This window comes from Fukomys damarensis, unplaced genomic scaffold, assembly GCF_012274545.1.
Source record: "Fukomys damarensis isolate Sample0158 unplaced genomic scaffold, DMR_v1.0_HiC HiC_scaffold_36, whole genome shotgun sequence".
In the NCBI taxonomy this organism is placed as follows: domain Eukaryota; kingdom Metazoa; phylum Chordata; class Mammalia; order Rodentia; family Bathyergidae; genus Fukomys; species Fukomys damarensis.
This window is the reverse complement of record NW_022900948.1, coordinates 15,901,292-15,926,861: the sequence shown is the minus strand read 5'-3', so window position 1 is coordinate 15,926,861 and position 25,570 is coordinate 15,901,292. Positions and strand designations below refer to the sequence as shown.

The 25,570-nt window shown below is 44.0% G+C and overlaps 1 protein-coding gene across 8 annotated transcripts in view; it reads right to left on the bottom strand.

Moving 5' to 3' along the window:
* Positions 1-25,570, bottom strand: part of Ccdc180 (coiled-coil domain containing 180) — a 53,533-nt gene that overhangs the window by 5,246 nt on the left and 22,717 nt on the right. For 5 of the 8 annotated variants that reach the window (XM_019206107.1, XM_019206109.1, XM_019206111.1 and 2 more), the window contains 15 exons: positions 22,926-23,101; positions 20,386-20,566; positions 19,311-19,457; positions 16,695-16,839; positions 16,451-16,567; positions 14,073-14,171; positions 12,231-12,350; positions 10,534-10,706; positions 10,226-10,278; positions 10,034-10,112; positions 8,373-8,450; positions 5,224-5,290; positions 4,328-4,469; positions 902-1,062; positions 208-345 (listed from right to left, as the gene is read on the bottom strand). In XM_019206107.1, coding sequence (XP_019061652.1) covers positions 208-345; positions 902-1,062; positions 4,328-4,469; positions 5,224-5,290; positions 8,373-8,450; positions 10,034-10,112; positions 10,226-10,278; positions 10,534-10,706; positions 12,231-12,350; positions 14,073-14,171; positions 16,451-16,567; positions 16,695-16,839; positions 19,311-19,457; positions 20,386-20,566; positions 22,926-23,101 — 1,876 coding nt within the window. Of the gene's footprint in view, positions 1-207; positions 346-901; positions 1,063-4,327; positions 4,470-5,223; positions 5,291-8,372; positions 8,483-10,033; positions 10,113-10,225; positions 10,279-10,533; positions 10,707-12,230; positions 12,351-14,072; positions 14,172-16,450; positions 16,568-16,694; positions 16,840-19,310; positions 19,458-20,385; positions 20,567-22,925; positions 23,102-25,570 lie in introns of those variants that run through there. The other 3 variants (XM_019206108.1, XM_033759128.1, XM_033759129.1) reach the window with 3 other exon arrangements.

Sequence of the window (25,570 nt, the reverse complement as noted above, 5' to 3'; positions counted from 1 at the left end):
TTTGTAAACAATTTAGAAATCAAAGACATGCAAAGTAAAACACCCAATAATGACATTTCACCTACAAAACCTACCCACTTTCATTTCTGCTTTGGTCCAGGTGCCAACCAAAGGCCATGCTTTGCCAGTGGCTGCCCAAAAGAGCCATCTTTCTTCAGGGCAGTGTGCCCCTCAGAACCCAGACTAGGAGTCCACGGCACTACTGACCTCCAACCTTTCCCTGATCATCTTGATCACATGGTTCAGCTCGTCTTGTCTTTTCTTTTCTGAAGCATGTAAAGACTTCATTTGCTGGAAATTTTGGGGATGTCCAAGATTTGGGTGGAGCTTCTGGGCATTCTGATCCTTCAAATAAAATAATCCAGAATTCAGCAGGGATTATTGCTGCTGAATTCTGCAGCAGATGTGAGGTCAACATCAGAATGTCCCTGGTCTATGTATGGCCACACAAATGTGTCTTATGACCTGGGTGTGTGAAGGGCCATGGGTGGGCAGAAGAACGAGTGGCAGAGAGGACAAGATGGAGGGATGGCTACAGCCAGCTCTGAGGGCTGCAGAGAAAATGAGATGAGCATCTTGCTCAGAACAACCGGGGCTTTAGTCCAATAAAATCAGCATCAACTATGTCCCGTGACTCCAGTGTAAACAGTCATTGCTGATTGTAATGACCATGGGTCCACCAAACCCAATAGACCCTCCCACTGAATCCAACCAAGTTTACTGAATGTCTGTTATGAGAAATTGTTAGTTCATCGATGCCTTCTGTCTCAGTCCCCATCTGATAATCTCAAACCCAGTTCATCTCCTTCTCTTGGATTTAGCTGTTCATGACTTGCCTCCATTCTGAACTCCCAGTAACCCTAAATCCTGGAGTGGAGCTGTCCAGTCTTGGATCCCTCACCTTCCTTCTCTCCAGCTGCTTCTGCTGCTCCTCAAATTCTGCCTGCATATCTTTCATGGTGGTGCAAAACTTTCGCCAGTGTTGATCCTTAAAATTCTCTGTCACCAGCCAACATACCTGGGGCAGCAGCTCCTCAAATCTCTTCACCTGGACTCGCAATTCTGCAAGAGTTGAGGGTAGGGGCCACAGAAAAAGACAGAATGAAACCAAGTTGCTGAAATGACCTCTCCAACAAAGGTCCACAGCAGTTTCCCAAAGGGAAACCACATGGTGATAGGGATTCCATCAAAAGAGTCCTGTAGTCAAGCCAATGTAGAGAATACTAGTTACACAAGTTCAAAGGATCTGTCCTCCATATACTCTGATGCCTTTTCAATTCATTTAAAATGCATCATGTTTTGCAGAGGTTTTGGCAAGTTCTCTATCACCTCTTAGAATATGACCTTGATCTAGCCTCTACTCTCCTTCTGTATCTCTAATAGCCGTATGTTAGACCTACTCTTTCATTCACATCTGTTCACTTCTCTCACATTCTGTGTTGCAGTCTGGATATTTTCTTTGGCTCTACCTTCCAGATCACCCATGTCATCTTCAGCTATGGATAGTTATCCATAGTAAAGCCATTCCTAAAGCTTTAAATTTTGAAGTTTTGATCTCACCTTTTTAGACCTGTGTTAGTTACTTTTCTCTAGTTGCTGAGACAGAATACCAGCACTAAAAGTTTAAGAGGAAAGGGCTTATTTAGTTCACAGGTTGTAGAAGTTTCAGTACATAATCAGCTGGCTCCAAAGCAAGGCAGCTTGGCAAAGGGGAATCACAGAGAACAGTTCATGGCAGGCAGACAGTAGTAAAGCAACAAGAAAGCCTAACAGTGTCTTTCCACTCCCTTTATCATATTCAGACTACTGAAATTAGGGTGGTACTAAGCCAATCACTCATGTATAGTTGGTTAGTGATGAACACCCTTAATCCTAGCATCACACACTAGATTCACCCACCTATGACCACATGAGTCTTTGTGGGGGGCATCTAGACCCAAATCATAACAGAGTTTTATTTATTCTCCTTTGTATCTACTTTGTCATTTTAATAATCTTTTGCTCCTTTTACTCACATTTCCATTTCCCTCTTTATTTAACTATTATAAGTATTTTATATTGCATATGATAGTTTCAACATCTGTGCTTCTTGCTTAAGGTGCTTTGTTTCCCTGTGTTTGCATGGGTTTTGTTATTGCTTGTTCATTATGGTGAACTCTGATTCTGGGAATTTTATTTGTGGGAATCCTCTGAGGTCTAAGTTGAAGGTGGAATTTCAAGAGAAGATTTTAAGGAGTCTCTAACAAGCAAGTTTTGCTACAACTCAAGATCATTTTAAACTAAAGTATCAGTCTGAGAGCATTTGGACAATCCACAAAAACAAAATTGATTCATATTTAAATAAATGTGAATTCAGGTTTAGCAACAATGTAAGAGATGACTCATAGTTCTGGATTTCCATTGGAGTTTTTTTTCCCCTTTACCTAGTACCAAAGGTTTTGTTTTGTTTTGTTTAAATATAAGACAGTCTCCTTGTTTTTAAAAGGAAGAGCTTTATATCTCCTTCACTTTACTCTGTGGGTGGAGCCTGTGAGGTTCCAACTTTATATTGAAATTTCTACTTTGGGTAGAGTCAGCAAATGCACAAAGGGAAGTAACTAATTTATCATCCAGCGGTCCTGTTTTCACCCATGTTTTGTCTTTTGTTATGTAGAAAATAACTAGCTCACCCATGCATTTAAAAATGTTATACTGAAAATATTTTATCCAGCATTTTATGTATTTTCAGTAGTGAGGACAATGGCCTGCCAAACTAAAGATGCAAGTCTTCTCTCACAGAGAATTATGAATCTGCCAGAAAGAGACCTTATCTGTAGCACTTTCCAAACCATTTGACCACAAGACCTTTGTTTTGAGGTTAGTTATGTAGGACAGGGTCTCTCAGAGCTCAGTTGGAGAAAAGTCTAAGCTAGAGATATAAACACCATAGCTTCAGCTCTACTCATTCTACAACCACAGCAATGAGAGCTACTGTTGACCATTCATTCCTTGTGCATGCAAATCCATCCAGGGGACTAATCCTCATAAAAGCTTTCCATGGTGGATGTTGTTACTGTCTCCCATTTATAGACAAGGAGATTGAGGCTCAGGGAAGTGAGCACATGGCAAAGTTATACTTCTGGCCCCACATTTGACTTTCCCCAATCCCTCCCTCCTTTTCCCCAGGCTGCCTCTGAAATGACAGAGCAGAGCACAGCAATGTAGTAGGTGAGCACCATTGAATATTATTCAGGAGTGACATACTGACACAATCTACAACATGCATAAACCTTGAAAACATTAGGCGATGTCTGAAAAAGTCACAATAAAACCCATTATTTTGTGCTAATAAAAAAATAAAAGATGGTTCTTAGCAAATTGATCTAATATGGATGGAATTTAGAGTTGCATGTGCTCAACAGCATTTTGATTGTTATCTATTTTTACTGTCTGTGAGCAAAAATTGAATGAAAAACTTATAAATGTCTACACCCTAAGCAAAATGAATAGAAAAGACAAAGAAATATTTTGAAAGCCCACTTGCTATGGTTTGGATAAGTATCAATGTGTTGAAGGCCTGGTCTCTGGTTGTGGCACTGCCAGGAAGTGGTAGAACCTTTGAGGTGAGTCCTAGTGGGAGGAAGTCCAGTCATTGGTTTGTGATCTTAAAAGGGATCTTGGGCCTCTGGTCCCTTCCTGTTTTTCTCTGCCTCCTGGCCACCATGAGAAGAACAGCTTTCTCTGCCAGTTGCTCTCACTGTGATGTGCCTCCCACTACAGGCCTAAAAGCAATGGACTGAAACCCCTAAAACCATGAGCCATAAAAAGCTTTTCTTCTTTGAAAAAAATTATGCAAAATTATAAAAGGCCTTGTGAGTACATTCACCTGATAGTATAAAATAAGGAAAACCATAGAGTCATTGAGTGGATTGTTGGCAGTTTAGGGCTGGGAGGGGCTGAGGTGATGAAGGTTTTAAGACAATGATGATGACTGAAACACTGTAAATAGACCAAAAAATTCTGGAGTGTGTATTACACATGTGAATTGTATGACAAGAAAATATTTCCATAGAGTTCTCAAGAATAACTATGGAAGGAACAAAGTGTTTTCAGTGGTACAAATCACTACATTTCTCAAGGAAAATAAACTTTTCTTTTTTGCATTGTTTTTCTCCAGTTAACTCTAACCATGGCTTTTAACTAATCCTAAGAGATCATTTTTTCACAGGGAGGTTCTGGTGCCTCCTAGTGATCTCAAGTAAAGAGAGGTCAAGGGCAAGCACTATTCTTGGGTTTGTGCCCCACCTGGGTCCTGGGTCCCACCTGGCAGCCTGCCAAACACACATACCCATGAGGCAGGAGTTGTGGTACTCATCTGTCTGGCTCCGGTACTCTAGGATCTTCTTACTGATGTGCTCAGTACACTGGTCCAAAGTCTCATACATGCAGTCAGGCCTGGTGACTGGGTGCTTCTCTTTTCGGTAAAAATCCTGCCACAGAGGAATGATCATGCTTGGTTGAGGACCCTACTTAGGAGACTGTAGCCTTGGCTCCTGTATCCATCCACCTACCCTCATCACCATACCTTCGAGTCTTTGCTCATGTTCCCCCTCTCTTCTTATACCTCCTGTCTCCTAGACAGAGCTCACCTACTGTGACTCGGGGCCATAGTGAGTCTTCGTTCCTTGTTGAGTGAGTGACAAATCCTATTTCTCTTTCAAGATCCAAATCAATGGAATCTCAAACTGTGACCAGGTTGGGAGCCTACCAGGAAGCACCATGTTGGGCATAGGCCATAGGCCACAAAGATGGACACAGGTGCCCAGGTCTGAGGAAGGTAGTAGAAGGCACCAGTACTGTGTATGGTATGCTGGAGCTTGGTGCTGCCAGGGGCCACTCCCACAGCCCCACTAGTCTCCCTGTGCTTCCACCATGACCATTGGTCTCCTGGCTAGGTTTTGGGCTCTTTGGAGACAGAGGACAGGTTTGTTCCTCTTGGCACATCCAGTACTTGATATGCAGATGATGTCCAAGTTATGTTTGGGGACTGCCTAAATGCATAATTAAATACTGAATGAATGAGTTTGGGTTTCTAGAAAGAGAAAAGGCACAGAAGGTGACAGAAGCTAGGGAGGTCATGAAGAAGGTGAAATCTCTTGTCATTTACTCCCAAGTAACCATGATTGATGACTGCAGCTGGCATGTGCTCCAGGGTGGGTTAGGTCCATGGGAAGTGGATCTTACCTCTGCAACAGACAGCATGTGCTCACTGCTTTCCCATAGGAGGGTCAGGATGATTCCTTTAAAGTCCCTGCAATACACAGGATCCCTGATGGACCTTGTCTAAATATGCCAACATGGACACAATCATACAGAACTTCTAAGTACTTTGGATGGGGCCTGTCATCCTTCATAATTACTTATTACTGCCCCAGGTCTGTGCACACTCTGATTCCTCTCCAAAAAGAGGCTGCAAACTTTCTTTTTGGTCACATTTGGATCTCAGCTCAGTGCTAATTCCCAGATACCTAATACTTCCAGAATGCTCCTCAGCCCTATAACCCTTTAACCACACAGATTTGGGATTACTTTTTTTAATCATAATCACTATCCATCTCTTTACACTGATTGTTAACTCCTCCAGGTGTTTAAAATATGAATTGGGAGCTCATTAGGCTGAAACAGCTCTACTACCTAGAGTTCCTACATAAACTGAAGGGAGCAATCTTGGAAGGAATGTTATGGTCTAGGAAAACAACATTTAAGCTTAACTGATCAGAAATAGCCAGCAAACTCCTAACTAGAGACTTACCACTTTAGCTAATCCAAGTTTTTCTTTGTCCTACTTCTGCAAACTCCTTGTAAAAGTTTTTCCTGGTACTGTATTCCTTGTGGAAGCCTAAACCACTTACCATCTGACACTGACTGGTTCATGAACTGCTGTCTGCTCAAAAAAACTTGTTAAGACTTTAGTTGTGTCTGAGTTTACACAGGATGTGGATTATGTGTGTCTGCTGTTGCTCACCATGCAATCTCCAGCCAAGTGCAGGGCCTGCACCTGTCAGTGCTGCAGTAGTGGTTGAATGAAGAAAAAAAGGATGGCTTATAAAACAGTGATCAAATGAGCAGGACTTCCTGTAGAAGCAAACATCCTCCTGCTCGCTCTGGCCCTGGGGCCCATGGTGCACACTTCGGGGAAATGTAAGCAAATTTCTACAGACCCAGTGGATATTCCTGCCCAGTTAGGTCAAACATTTTGAAATCAAGAATGAGATAAAGTACAGAAGAACTCAAACTGCACATAGCATCAGTAATATTTCACTCTCTGTATAAAGTTTCATAGTGACTGCTGTACATATATTGCCAAATTGCTTTCTTGCCAACATGCCATTGACTCCTGACTCTCAGTGAAAGGGCAGGACCATCCAACACCCACCCACAAAATTCCATGTTAATGTCAGGCGAAATATGGAAGGGACCTGCTACTCCTCTTCCATTTCTTTGTATCTCACTGAGGGTGGGCATTTCCCTCTCATGATTATCTCCACTTGTGTTTCCTCCATTGTGCATGTTCGATTTAAACCTCTTCTTGCCCCTACTGAATTCTCTTGCTAAACGTTTCTTTAGCAAGTAACCTGGGGGTAGAGGAAAGGCTAATGTATTTATTTGCCTTTTTTCCCTACAAGTTTCCCATATTTTAAGATTTCTACTAGTGCTTCTCAGGGTGACTGACCCGTGTTACTGAAGGGAATGCAGTTTGAGACCCATGGGAACTCACTGATTCTTTTCTACAACTATAAGGGAAGGGTTCTCTTCTATCCATCACACAGATGGAAAGACTGAGGGTTGGGGAGAAGTCTTTTGGCCAAGGTCCAATGATATAGATAGGATTAGTCTAATTCTCTTTTCTGAGCAATTAACCACTGCACTATGTCAGGACAGTATCTCCTTTCAGAGATTTAATAAATGCTTGATTCATTTTTTTCTATTTAGCCTATGGATTTTTTTTTTAAAGTTACTAAGAAACTGTGGTCATTCCTATTATGAAATCTATTTGGTCATTTGGTCACACAAAGGGATACACTACTGACACATGTGACAATTTGGATGGATCTTGTTATGATTTGAATGTGTCTTCAGGGTTCATATGTTAGAAACTTAATCCCCAGTGCAAAGTGTTGAGAGGTGGACCTTTAAGAGGAATGGGTCCCTGATAGAAGGATGAGTTTAGCTCTCTTCCTTTCCCTCTCCTTCACTCCCATTACCCTCTGCTCTCTGTCTCTCTCTCTGTCTCTGTCTCTTTCTGTCTCTCTCTGTCTCTCCCTCTCCCTCTGCTCTGTGATGCTCTGCTTCAAGAAGGTCCTCACCAGGTGCTGGTGCCTTGAACTTGCATTTCCCAATCTCCAGCACTGTAAAGTAAATCTTAGCTCTTTGTAAATTGTCCAGTCTCAGGTATTCTGTTATAGCAGCACAGATGGACTACAATAGGTCTCAAGGTCATTATGCTGAGTAAAAAGAAGCTACTTTGAATAATGGTCAAATGCTGCAGGAGTCCATTTGTATAATATTCTCCAAGTGACAAAATTATAGGGATGGAAAGCAGATTCTTGGCTGCTTAGGTTTGGGAGTGGCATACAAATGGGTAACAAGAGGAAGATTTTTTTCAGAGATGGAACAGTTCTGCATCTTGACTGTGGTGGTGATGTCAGGAGTCTACATGTAATAAAGTGACAGAACTACAGACAACTGAGAGTCGAGGTCTTCATGGTGCTGAATGTCTTTGGTGGGTGGGCTGAGGGTGGGGCTAGCTGATGACTTGCAGAAGACAATTCCTGGGCCACGTGGTAGAGCAGCTGTGCACAGGAGGACACAGTTCCCAGCTCCAGAGATCAGACCCTGGACAAAAAGGCTGACAAGAGGAGGTCCTATTTCTAGGGTTCCTGGTTAGGTGGAATGGGGACCCCACTTTGGAGCTTGACTTTCTCCAACGTTCCTAATTTTCTGAACTTGATTTTGCTGGTTTGACTGAAATGATGCTATACAAAGCAAACCAGGTTTTGTTTTAATTACTGAGAAGTGATAATATAAAGGAAAATAGAAATGAGGGTGGGAAGGAAAGCACTGAAAAAATTACAAAAAACCCCAAATTTCAGAAGTATCTGCTGCCCTGCCACCAATGAAATGCTTGAAAAATATGAAATTTTGGTGAAAGTGTCTCAAATTTACAGGGAATGGGCGAAGACAAACTGACCTTGACCCTTTACTGTTCCCTGCTCTTTTCTTTATTGAGCTCTCATCCCCTTTCCCTTTCTTTTCCTCTCAACAGAGTCAGATCCACCCCACCCCACCACACTGAAACAATGCAGTTAAAGGGAACTCTGTCATCAACTTACTCAGCCGGAGGAGGAGACTTATCCCCAAGCACCTGGTACTTTCTTTCCATTTTGATGAGTTTGGAATGCCGTGCAAGGCTGTGGACAAATATGTGTCAGTGCTCTGCCGTCTGGAGACAGAAGAAAGGCAGGTCTGTGCTTGTCTAAGCCCAGCCTGGAAAGTTGGAGGATGCTGCCTGCCTCTTCAACAACTCTGGAGACAACTACAACTTGGGGTGAATCCTTTACTGCTAATGTCCAACCAAGGCCACTGAGAGCAAAGGGCAGAGGGGCTCAGGACCTGGAAATGTGCACTCTCCCTTAGTTGTGGTGAGGACCCAAAGAAAAGCAGGTTGAGCCACAGGCAGTGTCACTAGGGTTAGAAAATAAAGACGTGGTATGCCGTTTAAACCTAAATTTCATATAAGCAATGAGTACTTTTTACTCAGTACTTTAAGTATATCCTATGCAATATTTGGGATGTACTTATATTACAAAATTAAGTGTTATTGATCTGATGTAAATTGAGCCGGGTACCTGTGGCAGCCCTAGTGACACGCATCAGGATAGTCATCTAGAGGTTGAATACAGAAACAAACAATGGCTGGGTCACCTATGAGCAAACAGAACTCTGAGCCACTATCTGCAGCACCCTGCCCAGGACTCTGGCCCCCTTGCTATGATTAGTAGCCAGAGCCAGCCTGCTGGGAGTCAAACTTGCAGGAAGTCAGATTGTTATTGCTAGTGATAGGCCAGGGAGCTAACCAAAATCCCTATAATAATAGACCTCAAATTGCCAGGACTTGATTAATAAAGGACAACTCTCCCAATATTTGTCCCTATTTCTAATTTAGGATCAACCAGAGAAAACCGGATGTGCACCCTAACCAACCCCACAGGACACCCCACTTTTAGCTGGTTGGCTCCCACCAGCTCCCCTTTTCCACTCTAAGGTTCCTGCTTCCCAGTCTGCTCTTGGATCCACCAAGCTGGTAGCCTACTCCCACCCTAGTGGTGGCTGACTGCCTCCTACAGTAATAGCCTTTGCATCACAGATTAGGTTGGTTTTTGTTCCTCTTCACATTGCACATGGCACGCAGGTTCAAAAAGACCTTTAGCAGGTAAGGCAGAGCAGGGCTCCTCTCGCTTTCTCAAAAGCAGGTATTAAGACATGTCAGCCAGGGCTTATAAAAGTTCCAGGAAGTTGACATGACCACATGACTTCTGTTATCCAACTGCCATAACGCCTTCATGTGGGGGCTGGTAACCAGAGCCTCCAGTCTAATGACCCATACAAGGCTCAGCTGTCAGAGCAAATAACCAGGGATCCAAAGCCCAGGACTCTTGCACCTCTGTGGTGATGCCCCAGGAACATCAGCTCTGTGACTCCAAATGTTCCCCCTTTTAACCATGAGCATGCATAGGGGGTGGTGGCAGGGCCATGGTACCCCTGCCATGTCATGGGCAACCACCCAACTCTCAAGCACCTCCCCAGATGGGAGATGTATGTGGGTCACATCCCTCCCTAGGATGAGCTCAAACATGACCAAAGCCATCATCAGATCAGCCCCTCTTGCACCGGATGCCAATTGAATCCCAGAGCACAAGAACAGGTGGGGCATTCTCAGTCATCTCCGGCCTTTGTTTGGGGAGACAGGCTTGGGGTCTGAGAAGATTCCTACCTTGCTGCTGAGGTAGAACTGGTACTAGGCAAGGCCTTCCTCATAGGGCTTTCTGCCCGGCAATGATGTCGCTTCAAAACTTTGTATGATGAGTGCACAGGATGAGATTAGAGGATAGGATGTAAGGATGGGCCACAACTGTCCAGCTTCCCCACCACCAGCTACTCCAAACCCAAGTCTGCCTGCCTCTACCTGTGTGTGTCTGGTCTTTGTCACACTGGTGAGGTGATCTTGTATTGGGAAATCTAAAACAAAAGAAAAAAGTGTGAGTTTTTCTATAGTCACCATGAGAGATCATTAGGACAGGTCAGGTTGGCCCAGGCAGTGGCTCAGTGAGTCCTCAATACCACCTGTATAGGTCCTATCATAAGCTCAGGTTCAAAAAGAGCCAATGCTCTGAGAGGGGTAGCCCTTTGTCCAAGGTCACTGGCTCCCAGGGGTGGGCTCCTATGGGAGCCCCAGTATGCAGGACCCCAAAACCAGCCTTTGAAGGCACTCACTGCAGGATCTTCTTGACCACCTCCACAGCAGGGTCTTCAATCAATGGCCTCCCCATGCGGGATGGCTGTGCAAAGGACTCAGGGTTGACTAGGCCCATCTTGGCCTCCTCCTCGAGGGTCCCAGAAGACATCTTATTGTCACTCTCTACCTCCGGATCAGTCAGGGCATTATCCTGAGGGCCAGAGAGAAGGGTCGAGTGTGTGGGGCCAGGTGCCAGAGGCTGCAAGCTGGCTCACACTTCATGGTTACCCTGTTCAAGCAGTGGTTGGTGGCAAGCCTGGCCTCTTGGAGCTTTCGTTTTCTCTGCTATAAAATGGTAGTGCTCTTATATCTCTTAGAAGTTTTTCACTCATTCATTCATGCCTTTCCTGAGGGCCTACTCTCCACAAGGACACAAAGGTGGAAAGGCCACATGAGGTCCCTGTTCTCATGGAGCTTGCAACCTAAAGAGACATTTATGCACATTTACACAAATAAATGCTTGGTCCAAATTGGGACAGTGTTATGAGGGAAACGTTCTATCACCTTCAGTGAGATTGAAGTGAGACCCACAGGACTGCCTTCAGAGGTGCCTAGGTGGTGCTTCTGACCAAACGGATGAGGGGTGAAGGCTGAGTGGCTGATGGTCCCGTGACAGACCTTAGAGAAAGGCCACTTAGTTGAACTGGCCCCCGTTTTATTCTGAGTATTATCTCCTGCCAGCCTTTGAAAGAAGAACCTAGGCTAGACCATAGGAGCCGCTGTTTCCCAGGGTGCAGTACATGAGGCAGATGGGTGGCTAGAACAGGCAGCTTGGTGGGGTAGCCTCCCTGAAGAAGGAAGGGCAGCCAGAGCTGGACAGTGACAGCACAGCCCGCAGTGGCCAGCTCTCAGGCCCTCCTTGGGAGTAGCTGAGCATCTCATGTGGGCAAAGCCCGGTGTGAGGACTGAGCAGGGGCAAAAGTGGCACAGGCTCTGCCCTTGCAGGGCTCACAGTCTAGGGCTGGACAGACCTTTAAGTGGAGACCTCACCATGTGGTCTGAGGGCTTGATGAGGAAGTGGGAAGTGCTCTGGGGCTAGGACATCCATACACAGAGCACACGGTAAAAGAAGGCTTGGTGAAAGTTATGTCACGGGGAGAAGAGAGTTGAAAGGGCCACTGACAAAAGACCATAGAAGCTTCTGTGTGTGACTGGTTAAAAGGGTTTTTACTTGATCTTGAGCGCAAGGGAATGATTTAGTTATTTGGGCATTTTTCAATGTTTGGTCTAGCTCCACCTCCAGGGAATGGACCACAAGGAATAGGAGAGGACACAGATAGCCAGATAGGCAAGACACAGGGGCTTGGAAGAAATGGAGAAGTAGGAAGGGAGAGCTGTTGGCTGCTCATGGGTACAGGTGGAAACGATGAGGCTGAGCTGGGGCTGGATCTGGTCTGAGATCTTGTGCATGGGCTGACCTGAAGGCCCTGATGCAGATGAGGTGGTAGTTCTAGGAGGGTGACAGGACTTCTAAGAGACCAGTGCAGGGAGGTGGATCACTTGGGACCTCATCTGACTCCACAGCTGTGATCTTTCCATGGCATCTGAGGAGATCTGGTGTCCAGTAGAGGCCTTGGAACCTACTCTTCCCTTAGGCTGTACTGAGGCCAGCAGGTCTCCTGGGAGCTCAGACAATAACTTGCCCACCCTTTCCCCTCCCTACCCCATTCCTTACCCTATAGACCTCTTGAGTCACAGGTACCATATCCAGGCTGCAATTGAGGTACTTAATCCTCTGGTTCAGTTTTTCTTTCCAAGTTCTGACACAGCCCAGGAGGTCTTCTGTGGTCACCACCTAGTAGGAACATGGAAGAAGAAAGCCCCAAGGAAGTAAGCCTGTGGAGGGCAGCCAGGATCCACTAAACTGTACAACAGGGCCTGGTCTGGTAAGGTTGCCTCTTGGGTACAGGAGGGCCCCGAGGGAGTGGGGGATGCTGGTCTGGTTCTCTCAGGCAGCTGCAGTGGAGCTATGACTCCTTCGCTGACCAGGGCATGGAGAGTTCTGTTCTTGATTTTATGAATTCAACTCTGAGCAAGTGACATAAATTTGCTTGACTCAGTCTCTTCATCTATAAGATGGAAACATGGAATGTTTTCCAGGATCTCCTTCAGCTCTATTATTGTGTGTTTAGAAGGAAACATTTGGTGCAGATGTGTACGAGTGTGTAGCAGGGTAGACTGCCTATTGCCATCCACAGATGCACAAGGACACCCCCTTGCATTTTCACCCTCACCACACATCCAAGGCATTGTTACTGTCTCCTAACCACTACCCTGAAGACTGTAAACCAGTCTCCTCCAGCAACACAGGAACACCCCGCACACCCCGCACACCCAAGCTCACACTATCTCCACCTGCCCAGGAGGCTGCACAAGCAACTGGAATCCACCCAACACTTCGATGGAGAGGACAGATCAGGTTTGGGAGAGGAGGGAATGGAATGGTTCAGTTCCAGAGAGGCAGAGCCTGCCCTAAAGGACTTGTTGAAAGATCACAGTGGGTTAACCAGTTTTATCTAGTCTTCAGCAGGTGGGCTCATAAAGGAGACCAGGTAAGCCATTGGCAAACTATAGGAACCACCTTTTCTCTGCACATCCATGCGGACATGCAATCAACTCAGCAGATGCAGAGAAATGTGCAGAAATGTGCACAACAGATTTGAGAGCAGAAAATAAGACTAGAGGGATGTTTATTCTTCATTCTATGTTTTGTGGGTGCTACTTTCCTCAAGAATCATGCATTATTACATAAGAATTGCCAATAAAGAAAGAAAAGTAAATGTCATTGTTAACAAAAGTGGAACTGAAGCTCTTCGTCTACTGAGATGGACAAGAAAAAGGCGGAACAGGGTGAGCCAAAGCCTCCCATGTGGGACCCTCGGGCTGGACCTTCTGGTTCTGCAGACACCTGGCTGGGCTGCAAAGGTAAGGTTCCTTGTGTGGCTAGGGCACATGTGGAACAGCAGGGACAGAGATGTGCACTCCTGGCAGGAGAACAAGCTGGTAGGTATCTAGAGGCCTGCTCTGCTGATCAGGGATCTGGGGACATTTAGAACCACATTCCAGCCAAGATTTTCTCTAATTCTGACTTTTCATGGCTTGGACACAAAAAAGCAATTAATGAGTGGTGATCAAAAGAAGCAAGTGATAAATCAAACAAGAAGTGGCTGTTGGGAGGGCGGAGCCCTGATTCTTCAGTCATCCGGGGCTGAATTCTCAGTCTAGCAAGGGATTCCTAGTGACATCACAGCAGGACAAGGCCCAGCAAGCTGGGCATAGGGCCCCACCTCACTGGACCCCAAATGCTTCCCTGGGTTTAAGGGGATAGTGAGGTAGCTGCTTTCTCTTTTATTCTTTCCTTCACTCTGCTGAGTAAAACAGGGTGCAAATAAGTAGGAGAACTCAGGGACACACCAGCCTCCATATGTGCTAGAGAAATCCTGCACCCAGACATAAGTTTATGGAGCTGACACGATACATCTTGACTACTCGCATACAGAATCTAGAGAACACTCACTCTCTTATCTCCTCTTGGGTCTCTACAAGCTTCTATCTTGCGTTGAAGCTCTTCCAGAGAAGAATTTAATCCTTCTGTCTGCAAGTTGGATTTTGCCACCTAGAAAACCAGAGGTCCTGAAATTTTGTTTCTAGAATACATATTGTCCAGCAAAACATCAAAGAAATTAAGTAGTGAAAAAATGAAATCGGGATAAAATATACCGTTATACCAGAAAATAGATCAATACAAAAAAATTTTTAAATTACTATAAAATATTATAGTATTTTACTATAGTATTTTACTGTAAATTAGGTCTCTATTTTATAGACTTTTAAAATATTTTCCTTATTAATATCTACTTGTATTACACTGAAAACAATTTTTATTTAAAAGTAGATCTGATTTAAATTAAACTGCCTGCCCCCACCCCGTTCAAGTGTGTAATAACTACCAGCAGACATCAAGGACTTTGACATTTCCAACAGGCTATATTTGGAGAGTTTTTTTAAAGCTTACATTATTTTAAAAATTAAAAATCTTTTTATTGCATAATCAAACACAAAAATATGTAAAGTATTTAAATATTTGCCTGCTCCGACCACGGTGGCAACTCTCAAGAGGCAATGGGGACACAGGCAGAGTGGCTGGGCAAGTGCACTCACAGAATTGAGCATTTCCAGAAGGGAAACCCACCCAGGGTTCCCCAAAAGGAATGCTTGAGAAAGCAACAACACATCCAGGAGAGGGAAGCCATCCAAAGAGTATTTATTTGTTTATTTGGTTTGTTTTGTTTTGTGAGGGTGTTTGTTTGTTTGTTTGTTTTACAAAACTGGGGATTGAATTTAGGGTCTTCACACTGAGCCATGTCCTCATACTTTTTTATTTTTTGAGACAGGGTCTTGCTTAGTTGCTAAGTTGCCCAGCTGGGATCAAACTTGCAATTCTCCTGCCTCAACCTACTGGAATGTGCCACCAGGTGTGGCTCCAAAGAGTGTTTCTAAAGGATTTTAAAAATGTATACAGTTTATAACATTGTATAAATAGCAAGAGGTCAATTCAAACATTCCCCAGCTTCTCACATATAGAAAGAATCTTAACAATAAATCAAATCTTGAACAGGCATTATGACTATATGTGGTAGAATCATGAATTAGTATCTCTTTTTTATCTTTTCCATCTTTTTGATATTATCCATTATGGAAATGGATTTTGCTTATGATACTTGTCACTGAAAATGCAGCCCCTGAATAGCTAGAGGCCCGTAGGGAATGTGCTCCTTGAATAGGGCGGGAGTGCAGTGCCCTGAGGGCCCTGCTCCCTAAAGTGCTCCTCCTCCTCCTTCTGGAATGGGAACCTCCACCAAAGCCTGCCCCCACGGAGCCCTCACTATGCACCAGGGCCCATGCCAAGAGCTTAGCATGCATTAATGCTCATTTAGCTCATTTATAGGTGTCACAATCTTACAAGTTCCTTGTGTGACTCCCATTTTACTGACAGGTGAATTAAGTGCTCCTGGAGTGACAGGGGCAGGAGGCAGGGACTGAGTCCTATCTCAGAGTCCAAGACCTCAGCAAACTTCTTTTATAGGAAGGCACCTCCAACTCTTGGGAGACAGGCCCATCCTCCTCAGCTTGCCTATTCCAGCCCCAGTGGGTCCTTGAACACTTTCCCAGAAGGATATGCTGCTCTCAGTGGCTCTTCCTTACCCAGGCTGCTATTCTCTCAGTTTCACATCCCAGCCTTGCTCTCACTCATTGCCAGCTGTCCTGAGGGCCCTCTTCCAATGTGGCCCTAAGCACCCAGCCCTGTCTGAACCCTCCCTGTTCCCACCGCCTGATCAAGACCCTGTAGAACTCTTCACCTTTGCTCCCTCAGCTCCTCCAGTCCCTCTCACTCTCCCTGCTCTTGGCACCTGCACCTTGGGAAATTTGTTTCTCCTCAATTGCGGGTTAAATCTTCTTCTCTACACACCCACATGTCCTGACACCCCTTCTCCTTTGGGCTCAGATGGCCTGTTCATGGTTATCTTTGGTGACAATCAGAACTGGGTCTACATTCCAATTCCATCAGTTAAGAACTCTGTTCCTGCCTAAATCAGTGAATTATTCTCTGCTTTGGTTTCTTCATCTCTAAAATGGGGCTAAAACCATGCTTGCCTCATATAGTTCTTGTGAGGACTACTGCAGCCAGTTAGCCAGATGCATGGTGTGCAATGACATGGTGAATGCAAGAGCTGTTAAGAGTTACTTGTCTTCCCCAGCTGCAGAGGAAGTCCTGTGGGACAGAAGCCACACTGGCCTCTGTGCCTGGTGTACAGGTGTGTGTGTGTGTGTGTGTGTGTGTGTGTGTGTGTGTGTGTGTTAAATGCAAACAAGATAGAGAATGAACCTGTCCACCTGGCATTTGATGTTCACTTGTAGATTTGTCATCAATCTCTGGATTTTCTCTGTGAAAATAAGGTCCACATTCAGGTTATGGAATTTACTCTCAAATTTGTTGATGACATCATTGGCCTGTAGAGAAAAACAGAGTAGGAGGACTTAATCTGGAAGAGGAGGAGAAAGCCTCAATTATGGCTCAGACAGGACCGTGACCCCGCCCCCCAGTGGCCTGACTTGGGGATAGGCAGGGCTCCCTGACCTGGTCCAGGTATTCACTCTCCATCTTCTCCATGTTCATTATGATTAAACTTTCAACATACTCGATCCGAGAAGCTTCCTTCTCCAGGCGATGACACAGTAAGTTGATTTCTTCAGGGGAAAAGTTGCCTCCTTCTGAAAATAATCTAATAATAATTAGGGAGAGGTAAAAGTCAGCAATCAGACCTGAGTATTCCTGCACTTCCCAAATACTGCGTGGTTAGCAACACACTTTCCATCTAATCTTTAGATTGAAAAATATGATGGAAAAAAAATAAATGCCGGTAGTGCAAGCACAGGAACAAATATTAGAGTGGTGTAGGGTTTCTGTTTGCACTGGTGTGTCAGACTGAGTACCCTGATAGACCCAGGTGAAACAAATACAGTGCTGGGTGAAATTAAAAATGGGATAGTTTCTTGAGACCTGCTCAAAAATAAGAATTCTGTGGCGTTCCCAGATGTAAAATCAGAGTGAAACATCCCCTTGGCACATGGGTAGGCTTTCAAACTGAGATGTGCCTAGAACTTTGCATTTGAGTCGTGACAGCTGCATAGTGGGAGTGGTCAGCATGGAGCTGGACACCAAGAATGATACTTTGGGAATGAGATTGCAGGAGTAAATGAACCCCACTGAGTACCAAGACACTGCCTGGTCTAGATTGGAGGGTAGGGAGGAAAGAAAGCTCTCTCTCCCTGAGGCTTTGTAACCACAAACTCGGCTTCATACACTCTCATCAGCTGAATTCATTTCACCAGAGTGCTCCAAAAAAGCCTCAAGCAGAGATTTTTAATTGGTCCTAAATTAGTAATGGCCTCAGATGCACAGCAGAAGCAAGAATTCTCTCTAAAGGAAGTCCATGTGAGTCTAGGCCTCAAGGAATGCAACAAATAAAATCCCAAGGAAAATGAGTTATTAATAATAATAATAATAATAATAATAATAATAATAACATAAGAAAGCAAGATGCCATGAATGAGAAGCAGAAAAGCAACAGAGGATAGAAGCAGCACCCCCTCAAGACGTCAGACTTTAGAATTATCTGACATAAATTGTAAAGTAAAAAAGTATTAAGATGTTTAAGGAAATAAATGAGAAGCTAAAACATAAGAATAGGGAACAACCAGTTTGGCAAAAGAATCAAATACAAATAGAAATGGAAACTATAATAATTAAGATTAAAAACACCTCAATGAATAGATTTATCTGGAAATTAAACAGTAATGAGGAGATCGGTGGCTTGGAAAGACAATAGGAAGAAATCAACTGGAGTAAAGCTGAAAAGTGCTGGCGTGCAGAGATGTGCAGGTCAGAGAGGCTCAGCATATGCCACATTCTAATTCTAGTTTTTGCAACTTTCCAAATTTTCATTTTAAAAAAACTACATTTATAATTAGAAAATGTCAGTAATATTTAAAACAAATGCAAGCCTTGCAGGTACCAGTGTGGAAGGTTATTTATTGGCAGTGGCGGGGGCTAACAGTCAATATGCATCCCAGGATTCCATTTCTTTATAAAACTAATGATGTTTTTTGCTTATGTATACCACAGAGTAAATTTATTTTGGGAAGGTTTCCAAGTTTTACTTTACATATTTCTGTGTTTGATTATGCTATTAAAAGATTTTTAATTTTTAAAATAATGTAAGCTTTAAAAAAACTCTCCAAATATAGCCTGTTGGAAATGTCAAAGACTACAGGATAATCTTTGTGCAGGAGTGAGCTAAAATCATGGGAGAAAAATAAGGGAGAAAAGTGACCAAGAAGCACACAGAAAGACACCTGACACCATTAATAACCAGGGTGATACAAATAGAAACCATAACTTGATATACCTTATATCCATTAAAATGATTACTACAAAAAAGAAAGAAAATGATAAATGTTGGTAAAGATATAGAGAAATTAGAGCCCTTGTGTATTGCTGGTGGGAATGTAAAATGGTGCAGCTGCTGTGGAAAACTGTATGATGGTTTTTTAAAAACTTGAAAAATTGCCATCTGGCCCGCCAGTTCTCCCTCCTGGAATATGTCCTACAGGACTGAAAGCAGGGCCTTAAATAGATTATTTGCACACCAATGTTCCTCACACCAATATTCACAATAGTCCAAAGGTAGAAACAACTCAGATGCCCACCGATATACAAATGGATAAACAAAGTATGGTGTATATGCACAATGGAGAATTATTCAGCCTTGAATCAAAAGAGCATTTTGATACCTGATACAGCATGGTTGGACCTTGAAGACATTATATGAGCTCAATGAAACAACCAGATATAAAAGGACAAACATTATAAGATTCCTCTTAAGACAGGTAACTGGAGCAGTCAAATTCACAGAGACAGAAAGTAAAATGATGGTTGCCAGGGGCTTGAGTGGGAGGGAGACATGAGGAGTCAGCATGCAATGACACAGAGTTAGATGAGAGGTTCTAGAGATAGCTGGGTGTGATGGTAGCACAACTTTGTACTTAATGCCACCGGAGTGTACATCTATGTGGTCCAAATAGTAAATTTTATGTTTTGCATATGTTTGACAATGAAAAGTTAAGTGAGAAATAAGACCATCTCCCAGTAGAGAAACCTTGGTGGCTCAGAGGCCCGAGTACTGGCTCCCACCTGCAGTGCTTGAGGAATTCGATGTTGGTATAGTGGAGTTTGCCCAGGCTCTCCTCCAAGTACTGTCGAAAGCTGCGCAGGGACACCTGGGTGACATCAACATAGCTGAGCAGCTCCCGGTGCAGTGTGCTGCTGAGAATGACCAGCCTGTGGGGGACAGAGGGGCAGATGGTGATGGTGATCAGCCTGGGAGACATGAGAGGCTGGGTGGTGATGGGGGCCTGGGTGGACTGGGATACTGCTTGACCTCCACACACAGTGCCAAGCTTTAGGCCCGGTAGCATCACTGCCCAACTTCTCTGGGTAGCAAAGGGCACTAGAAAGAAATTCAAAATACCCATGTGTTCAGGCCGCCATGGGTCACCAAGTGTGCTGGATCAGAGGGCGTTGCTTTCCTCCCTCTGACCACTGCCACCAATCTGGTAGAAGAATTCAAGGAGCCATTGAATTCTTGTCCTCCCTCCAGCAGACTCTCCTTGACCCCCCCAGCAATGTGGTTTCCTCACTTTTGTGAAAGAGTACCCTGCAAAATTCTTCTTTATAGCTAAGTTTTCCTGAATAGGTGTCTGACCACTGCACAGGCACCTGCCAGTGTCTTTCCTGTGACCCGACTGAGGTTCCATCTGATACACCCAAGTGGCTTCCCAGGAGCCCCTTTCTCTTCCCTGACCCACAGCTTAGCCAGTACTCTTTCTTTGCTTGGAAAATTCATCCCTCCCACTCTCCTCCATCCCAGATGTGGGTGCCTCTGGGTTCATGGCAAATATCACCTCCTGCAGGAAGTCCTTCCTAATTCCTCCGGAAAAGTGGTCTTTCCCACCACTGACATGACCTTTCAGGCACATCATCTGTGCTCAAGTACACTGACTGTGAGAATGGAGTCTTTTCCTTAGCTGCTCACTGCTTCCCCCAACACACACACCAGATGTTGCCCACAGATTTTGAGTCTAGATTCTTGTAAAGAGGTTATCTCAAAAGCAGGCTCCTTAGTGCCTTCTGCTCCTTTGCTAGCAGCAGCCTGAGTGGGCTTCTAGAGAGCCATGTGGCTGGATGGGAGACCCCTGACCCCTTATACTTTTGGCTCTTGGTGGTGTTCAGGAAGATGTGCTCCATGTCATAGATCTTGCGGTGAAAGATATTGCTCTTTGTATTTTGCTCTTCTTGGAACTGGCAGAACATTAGCCTCTCTTTCTTCAGTGTCTCCACTACCCCAGCACAGTGGCTGTCCAACTGTTCTTTGTGAAGCAAGAGCTCAGCTGCAAGAGAATGAGAAGAGCTGAGGTCCACCAGGACTTGACTCACTTCTGCACAGTCCTTTCTTGCAACAGGGCCTGCACACTGCTAGGCTAGCTACAGAGCAGGGACCCCTCAGGTCGACTTCATTTGGCCTGCCCCCACGACCATTACCAGGGCTCAGAATGGGCTGTGACCTCAGACAGCAGTCAGAGCCTGGACCGGGGTCTCTCAGTAGTGAGAAGACTCTGCTAGGCTGTGAGGAGGGAGTTCCCTGCCTGCTGCAGATACAAAACTGGCAGATGAGAGTCCCTGGGGAGCACAGGATAATGAGAGGATGGTATGGGAGGGGGCTCAGATCTAGATGGGAGGGTCTGGGAAGAGGAATAACAAGAAACACAAATCCAAGTCTAGGTTGGTTCCTCTACATCGGTGGATTCTCACATCCAATAAGCCTGAGTTCCAACTGGCTTCCAAAATAGAATAGAAAGAACAAGGACTGGGCTTCCAGAGCCCCACCACAGGCCTTTAGGGAAAGCAGAGAGCCCTTGGGTTCCCCTGTTGTCTGTGGCAGTAAAAGTGCTGTCGTCCCAGCTCTGCCAAAGATAAATGTTATGACAGTGGAATTCATCTCTCTGGCCCTGTTGGTTTCTATACTATATATTGGGCCAAGGAATGGAGGAAGGAAAGGGAATCAGCCTTCTGTAGGAGACATCCCTACCGAGTACTAGCGGGCTGTGAGTGGCATACGCTTCTTGCCTTCCATAATTTGGTTATACTGTTTTATATCAGGAGTCAGACTGAAGCCCTGTGTGACTCAAACAGGCATGTCAGCTAGCTGAGTTGGGCTAGTATTGCTCCTTTGCTAATGGCTGTCACCGAGGCCTAAGACCTGCTTCATGAAGTGGCAGGGCCCTGCTGAATTTCGTGCAGTGAGGTCAGTGTACCCAATTAAAAGCCTTTCCCCTGTTTATCGTTTCTCACTGACTTTGTGGGTTGCTTGCTAATTGCACCTGGTCCCAGTACTGGTTTCTTCTATCCTAGCAAGATAAGCAGTGCCTACTCTCTGACAGCCCTGCCTGGCGCCATCATGCCAGGTGTTCAGCAGTAATTCACTCGATGACTTCAAAGCTCTCTTGTTCTCTATTCCTTCCCATGATTGTATTCAATAAATACTGGATGTGCTTGGGGGCTTTTGTCTTTGCTGCCATCAGCAGCACTGACCAGGACAAGACTCAGCTTCTCCACTCTAAGTCTAACTTCTGTCTGCTCTTAAATTCACCTTGTGCAGTGGTGGCTCACAGGCCAGGACCCAAGGCAGAGGTTCTGATAATGTCCCCTTCCCCGCTCCCTACAGACTTCAGGGAGCTTCTACTCAGTGCACATGCAGTCTTTTTCCCCCCCTAATTCTTCAGTGCATTTAATGCACGAATTTTTCCTGTGAGAACAAGGAGGTCCCAAATATTGGGCAAGCTGCCTGGGGTTACGAGCGTTAGGATTTGAGGCCAAGTTCACTGCACAACTTTCACTGCTCTGGGCAACAGAAGTCTGGATTATGTAGGCGCTCTCTGTTACCTCTAAAGGGGGCCTCTAGCTCTATGGCAGACCTTAGAGCACGATTTGAATGAAACACCAACTGGACTCACCGAAAGATTCTAACCTAAAATGTATCAATAAACTCAATTAAAGCTGGAAAAAAAAAATCATGCCCCTCCCCCACAGAATGGAGCCTACTACCTAAGACAGAAATGGCATGTCTTTTAAAGTATAAATACAGTAGAGATAAGGCCGGGGATTTAGCTCAGCGGTTCTGTGGCCTGCCTTGCAGGCGCAAGGACCTGAGTTCAATGCCCCGTATCAAAAAAAAAAACCAAAACACAGTAGAGATAATGTTTACAGCTTTTGAAGGCTATGTCCTGTATCAGGTGTTCATAATTCTTCATTATATCATTCCACGAAGGTTAATTACAATCTCCAGCTCCCCCTTCTGCAGGTAAGAGAGGGACCAGAGAGGTCAGGTACCTGCTCAGACTTACACAGCCAGAGTTGAGCCTGAGAACTCTGATCTCTGAACAAAATAGGCTTGCCTCTAGAGCATCCAGCATAAGGATGTGTATCTGATCTGAAATCTAAGAGCTAAAACTGGATAGCACTCATTTCATCCTCTAACACCCTCTTTTAAAAAAAGATGATTTTTTTTAAAGCCTCAAGTGAAAAATCTGAGTACTACCCTTCTCTGCAAGCTTGAGAAGTGCCAACCCTCATGAACATCTTCTTCCTGTGACAATAATATGCAAAGTATTTCCTGGGGTGGCTAACAAACACTGAGGCTACAGGGGTTACCAGGCCCCGCTGGACGCGCTTCCCCAGCAGGGCCCGCACCTGCTCTGACGTTGTGGATGTCCTTCTCTACGTGCTGAACTCTTGGCTTGTGCAGATGCAGACGCAGCTCCAATTCCGAATCCAGTTCACTGATCTTGGTAGCTACGATGACCCGGGCATTGAGGGCACACTGAGCAAACCACTTCTCGAGGTGTTCAAAAAAGCCAGCTCGAAGTCTGGAGGAGAAACCAGCAAGGGTCAGCCCTGTCAGGAAGTGTGACCTGGAAGAGAGCTTTCCATTTTGAGACTCAAAAGTGCTTCCTCTTTTCACACTTTCTTCCTCATTTTATCCCCTAATTATCTTGTATCTCATTGTGTGAATGGACCATCAGTCATTTACCCAGACGATTGCTGGAGGACTTTGGGTGGTTTCAGACTTTTTGCCAAGTATAGAGGTGTTTCCCCACAGATATTCCCCTGAGTTTGAATTGCTGAATCAAAAATTAAAATGCATCTGCAGTCCTGGTAAATATAGCCAAACTGTTTCCATTGGAGGGCAACCTGTATTCTCATCAGCAGAGAATAATAGTTTCTGTTTATTCACAGCCTCAGAATATATTTTCACATTTTTGAATTTGACAATTTTGTCATATGTTAACTGAGTACACTTTCATGTGCTTACGACTTTAATTTCTCTTTCTGTACACTGTCCACTATTGTCTTTTGCCATTTCTCTATTGTATGTCACTCTTTTTTATATTAATCTCTACATGAGGCCCATTGATTTGATGTGAGTTGCAAATATTGTTTCCCAGCTTATCATGTCATCCTTTAAAAAAGTTTGTGCTTTTTTAAAGATGTCAGTTCTCCCAAAAATAGATTCATTTCAATAGCAAGAAAAACAAACTCAGCAGATGTCTTATAGAAGCTGATGAGCTGATTTTGACATTTATATAAAATATGAAGGGTCAAGAATAGTGAAGACAGTCTTGGAGAAGATCAAACCTGGAGGACTAAACCTACCAGATAGAGTTATAGTAATCATTCAGTGTGAGGTAGTTGTTCAAGGGTAGACGCAGGGAAGTAGAAAAAAGGCACCACTGCGCTAGAAGACAGTGTATCAGTAAGTGGACCAGGGTCCACGGTTTTCTGTATGGCAAAGAAATGAATCCTCACTGCTACATCATATCATAAACAAAAATCAATTCCAAGAGGATTTTAGATCTAAATATGGAAGTTTAAAATAATAAAATTTAAAATATATAATATTGTAGAATATTTTCATGACCTTTGGCAAGCAAAAAACCATAGACCAGAAACAAAGTAAACACCCTTATGAGAGAATTGACAAGTTGGACCTTATTAAACATAACAATTTCCAGGGCTGGGGATTTAGCTCAGTGGTTCTGCCTCCTGCCTCACAAGCACAAAGACCTGAGTTCAATCCCCAGTGCCCCCCCAAACAAACAAACAAAAAAACAATTTCCATTTATTAAATATTCCTTTAAAAAGAGTAAAACAAAAGGCAAGCACAGACAGGGGATGAACACTCACCATATATTTACCTAATAAAAGCCTTACATAGGAGATGTAATGAACTCACATAAATTAATAAAAAGACAGACAATCCACTAGAAAAAGTTGACAAAAGATTTCACTAGACATTGCACACACACAACCAAAAAATATCCAAATGGCCAACAAATCTATGAAAAAGTAAACATCAACATCATTACTCATCAGGAAAATGTAAAGTAAACCCATAACAGGGCCAACTAAAATTACACTGGCATGGTTAAACTAAAAATCATTGACAATATTACCTGTTGTTAAGGATCTGGAGTGATTGGAACTCTCATAAACTGTTGGGAACTATTAAACTACTTTTGAAAACCCTTTGGTTTGGCTATATCTCCTAAAGATGAATATGCACATATCCCATGACTCAACAGTTCCACACTTAGTTATATGAGTAACGGGATGTACACACATTCACCAGAAGACTTGTACAAGAATATTCAGAGCAGCATCATTGGCATACCCTCAAATTGGAAAAGACCAAAATGTGCATCAGGAGAATGGATAAGTAATTAAATAGAGTGTATTTTTATAATAGGATACCATATAAAAATTAAAAATGAACTCTAGCCACATTCAAGAATATATATGAATCTTATAACATCATGAAAGAAGCCTGGCATAAAAGAGTGAGTTCTGAGTATTTTTAAGTGAAGTTCAAAACCAAGCAAAATGAGCTCAGGAGTTAGAGCATTTATCCCTGGGGAAAGAAGGGCAGGTACTGCGAATGACCACAGGAGGTGGGGCCTTGGATGGCTGGTTAATGGTTCTATTTCTTGTGGGTTCTCAGTACCAAATGTGTTTCCTTTGGACAAGTCAAAAGCTATACACTTTTAATTTTCATTCTTTTAAGTATGTATGTCTTAGTTCCACATGGAAATTTAATCAACTGCGCACAGAACATGTTTGTGGTTAGTCACAGTGTCAGATGGCACCGTGGTTGGTGCCAGGCTCTAGAATTACAGGGTTTAGATTCATAGCCTTCTTATCTTGAAGATTGTGGCCAATTGACTAACACTGAGTTTCAGTTTCTTCATTTATAAAATGGAGTTAGGAAGGAGAAGGGTGGTATTTAAGTGAAGAGACATTTTAGTAGTGAGATGATGCTGAGGTTTAGGAAAAAGAGC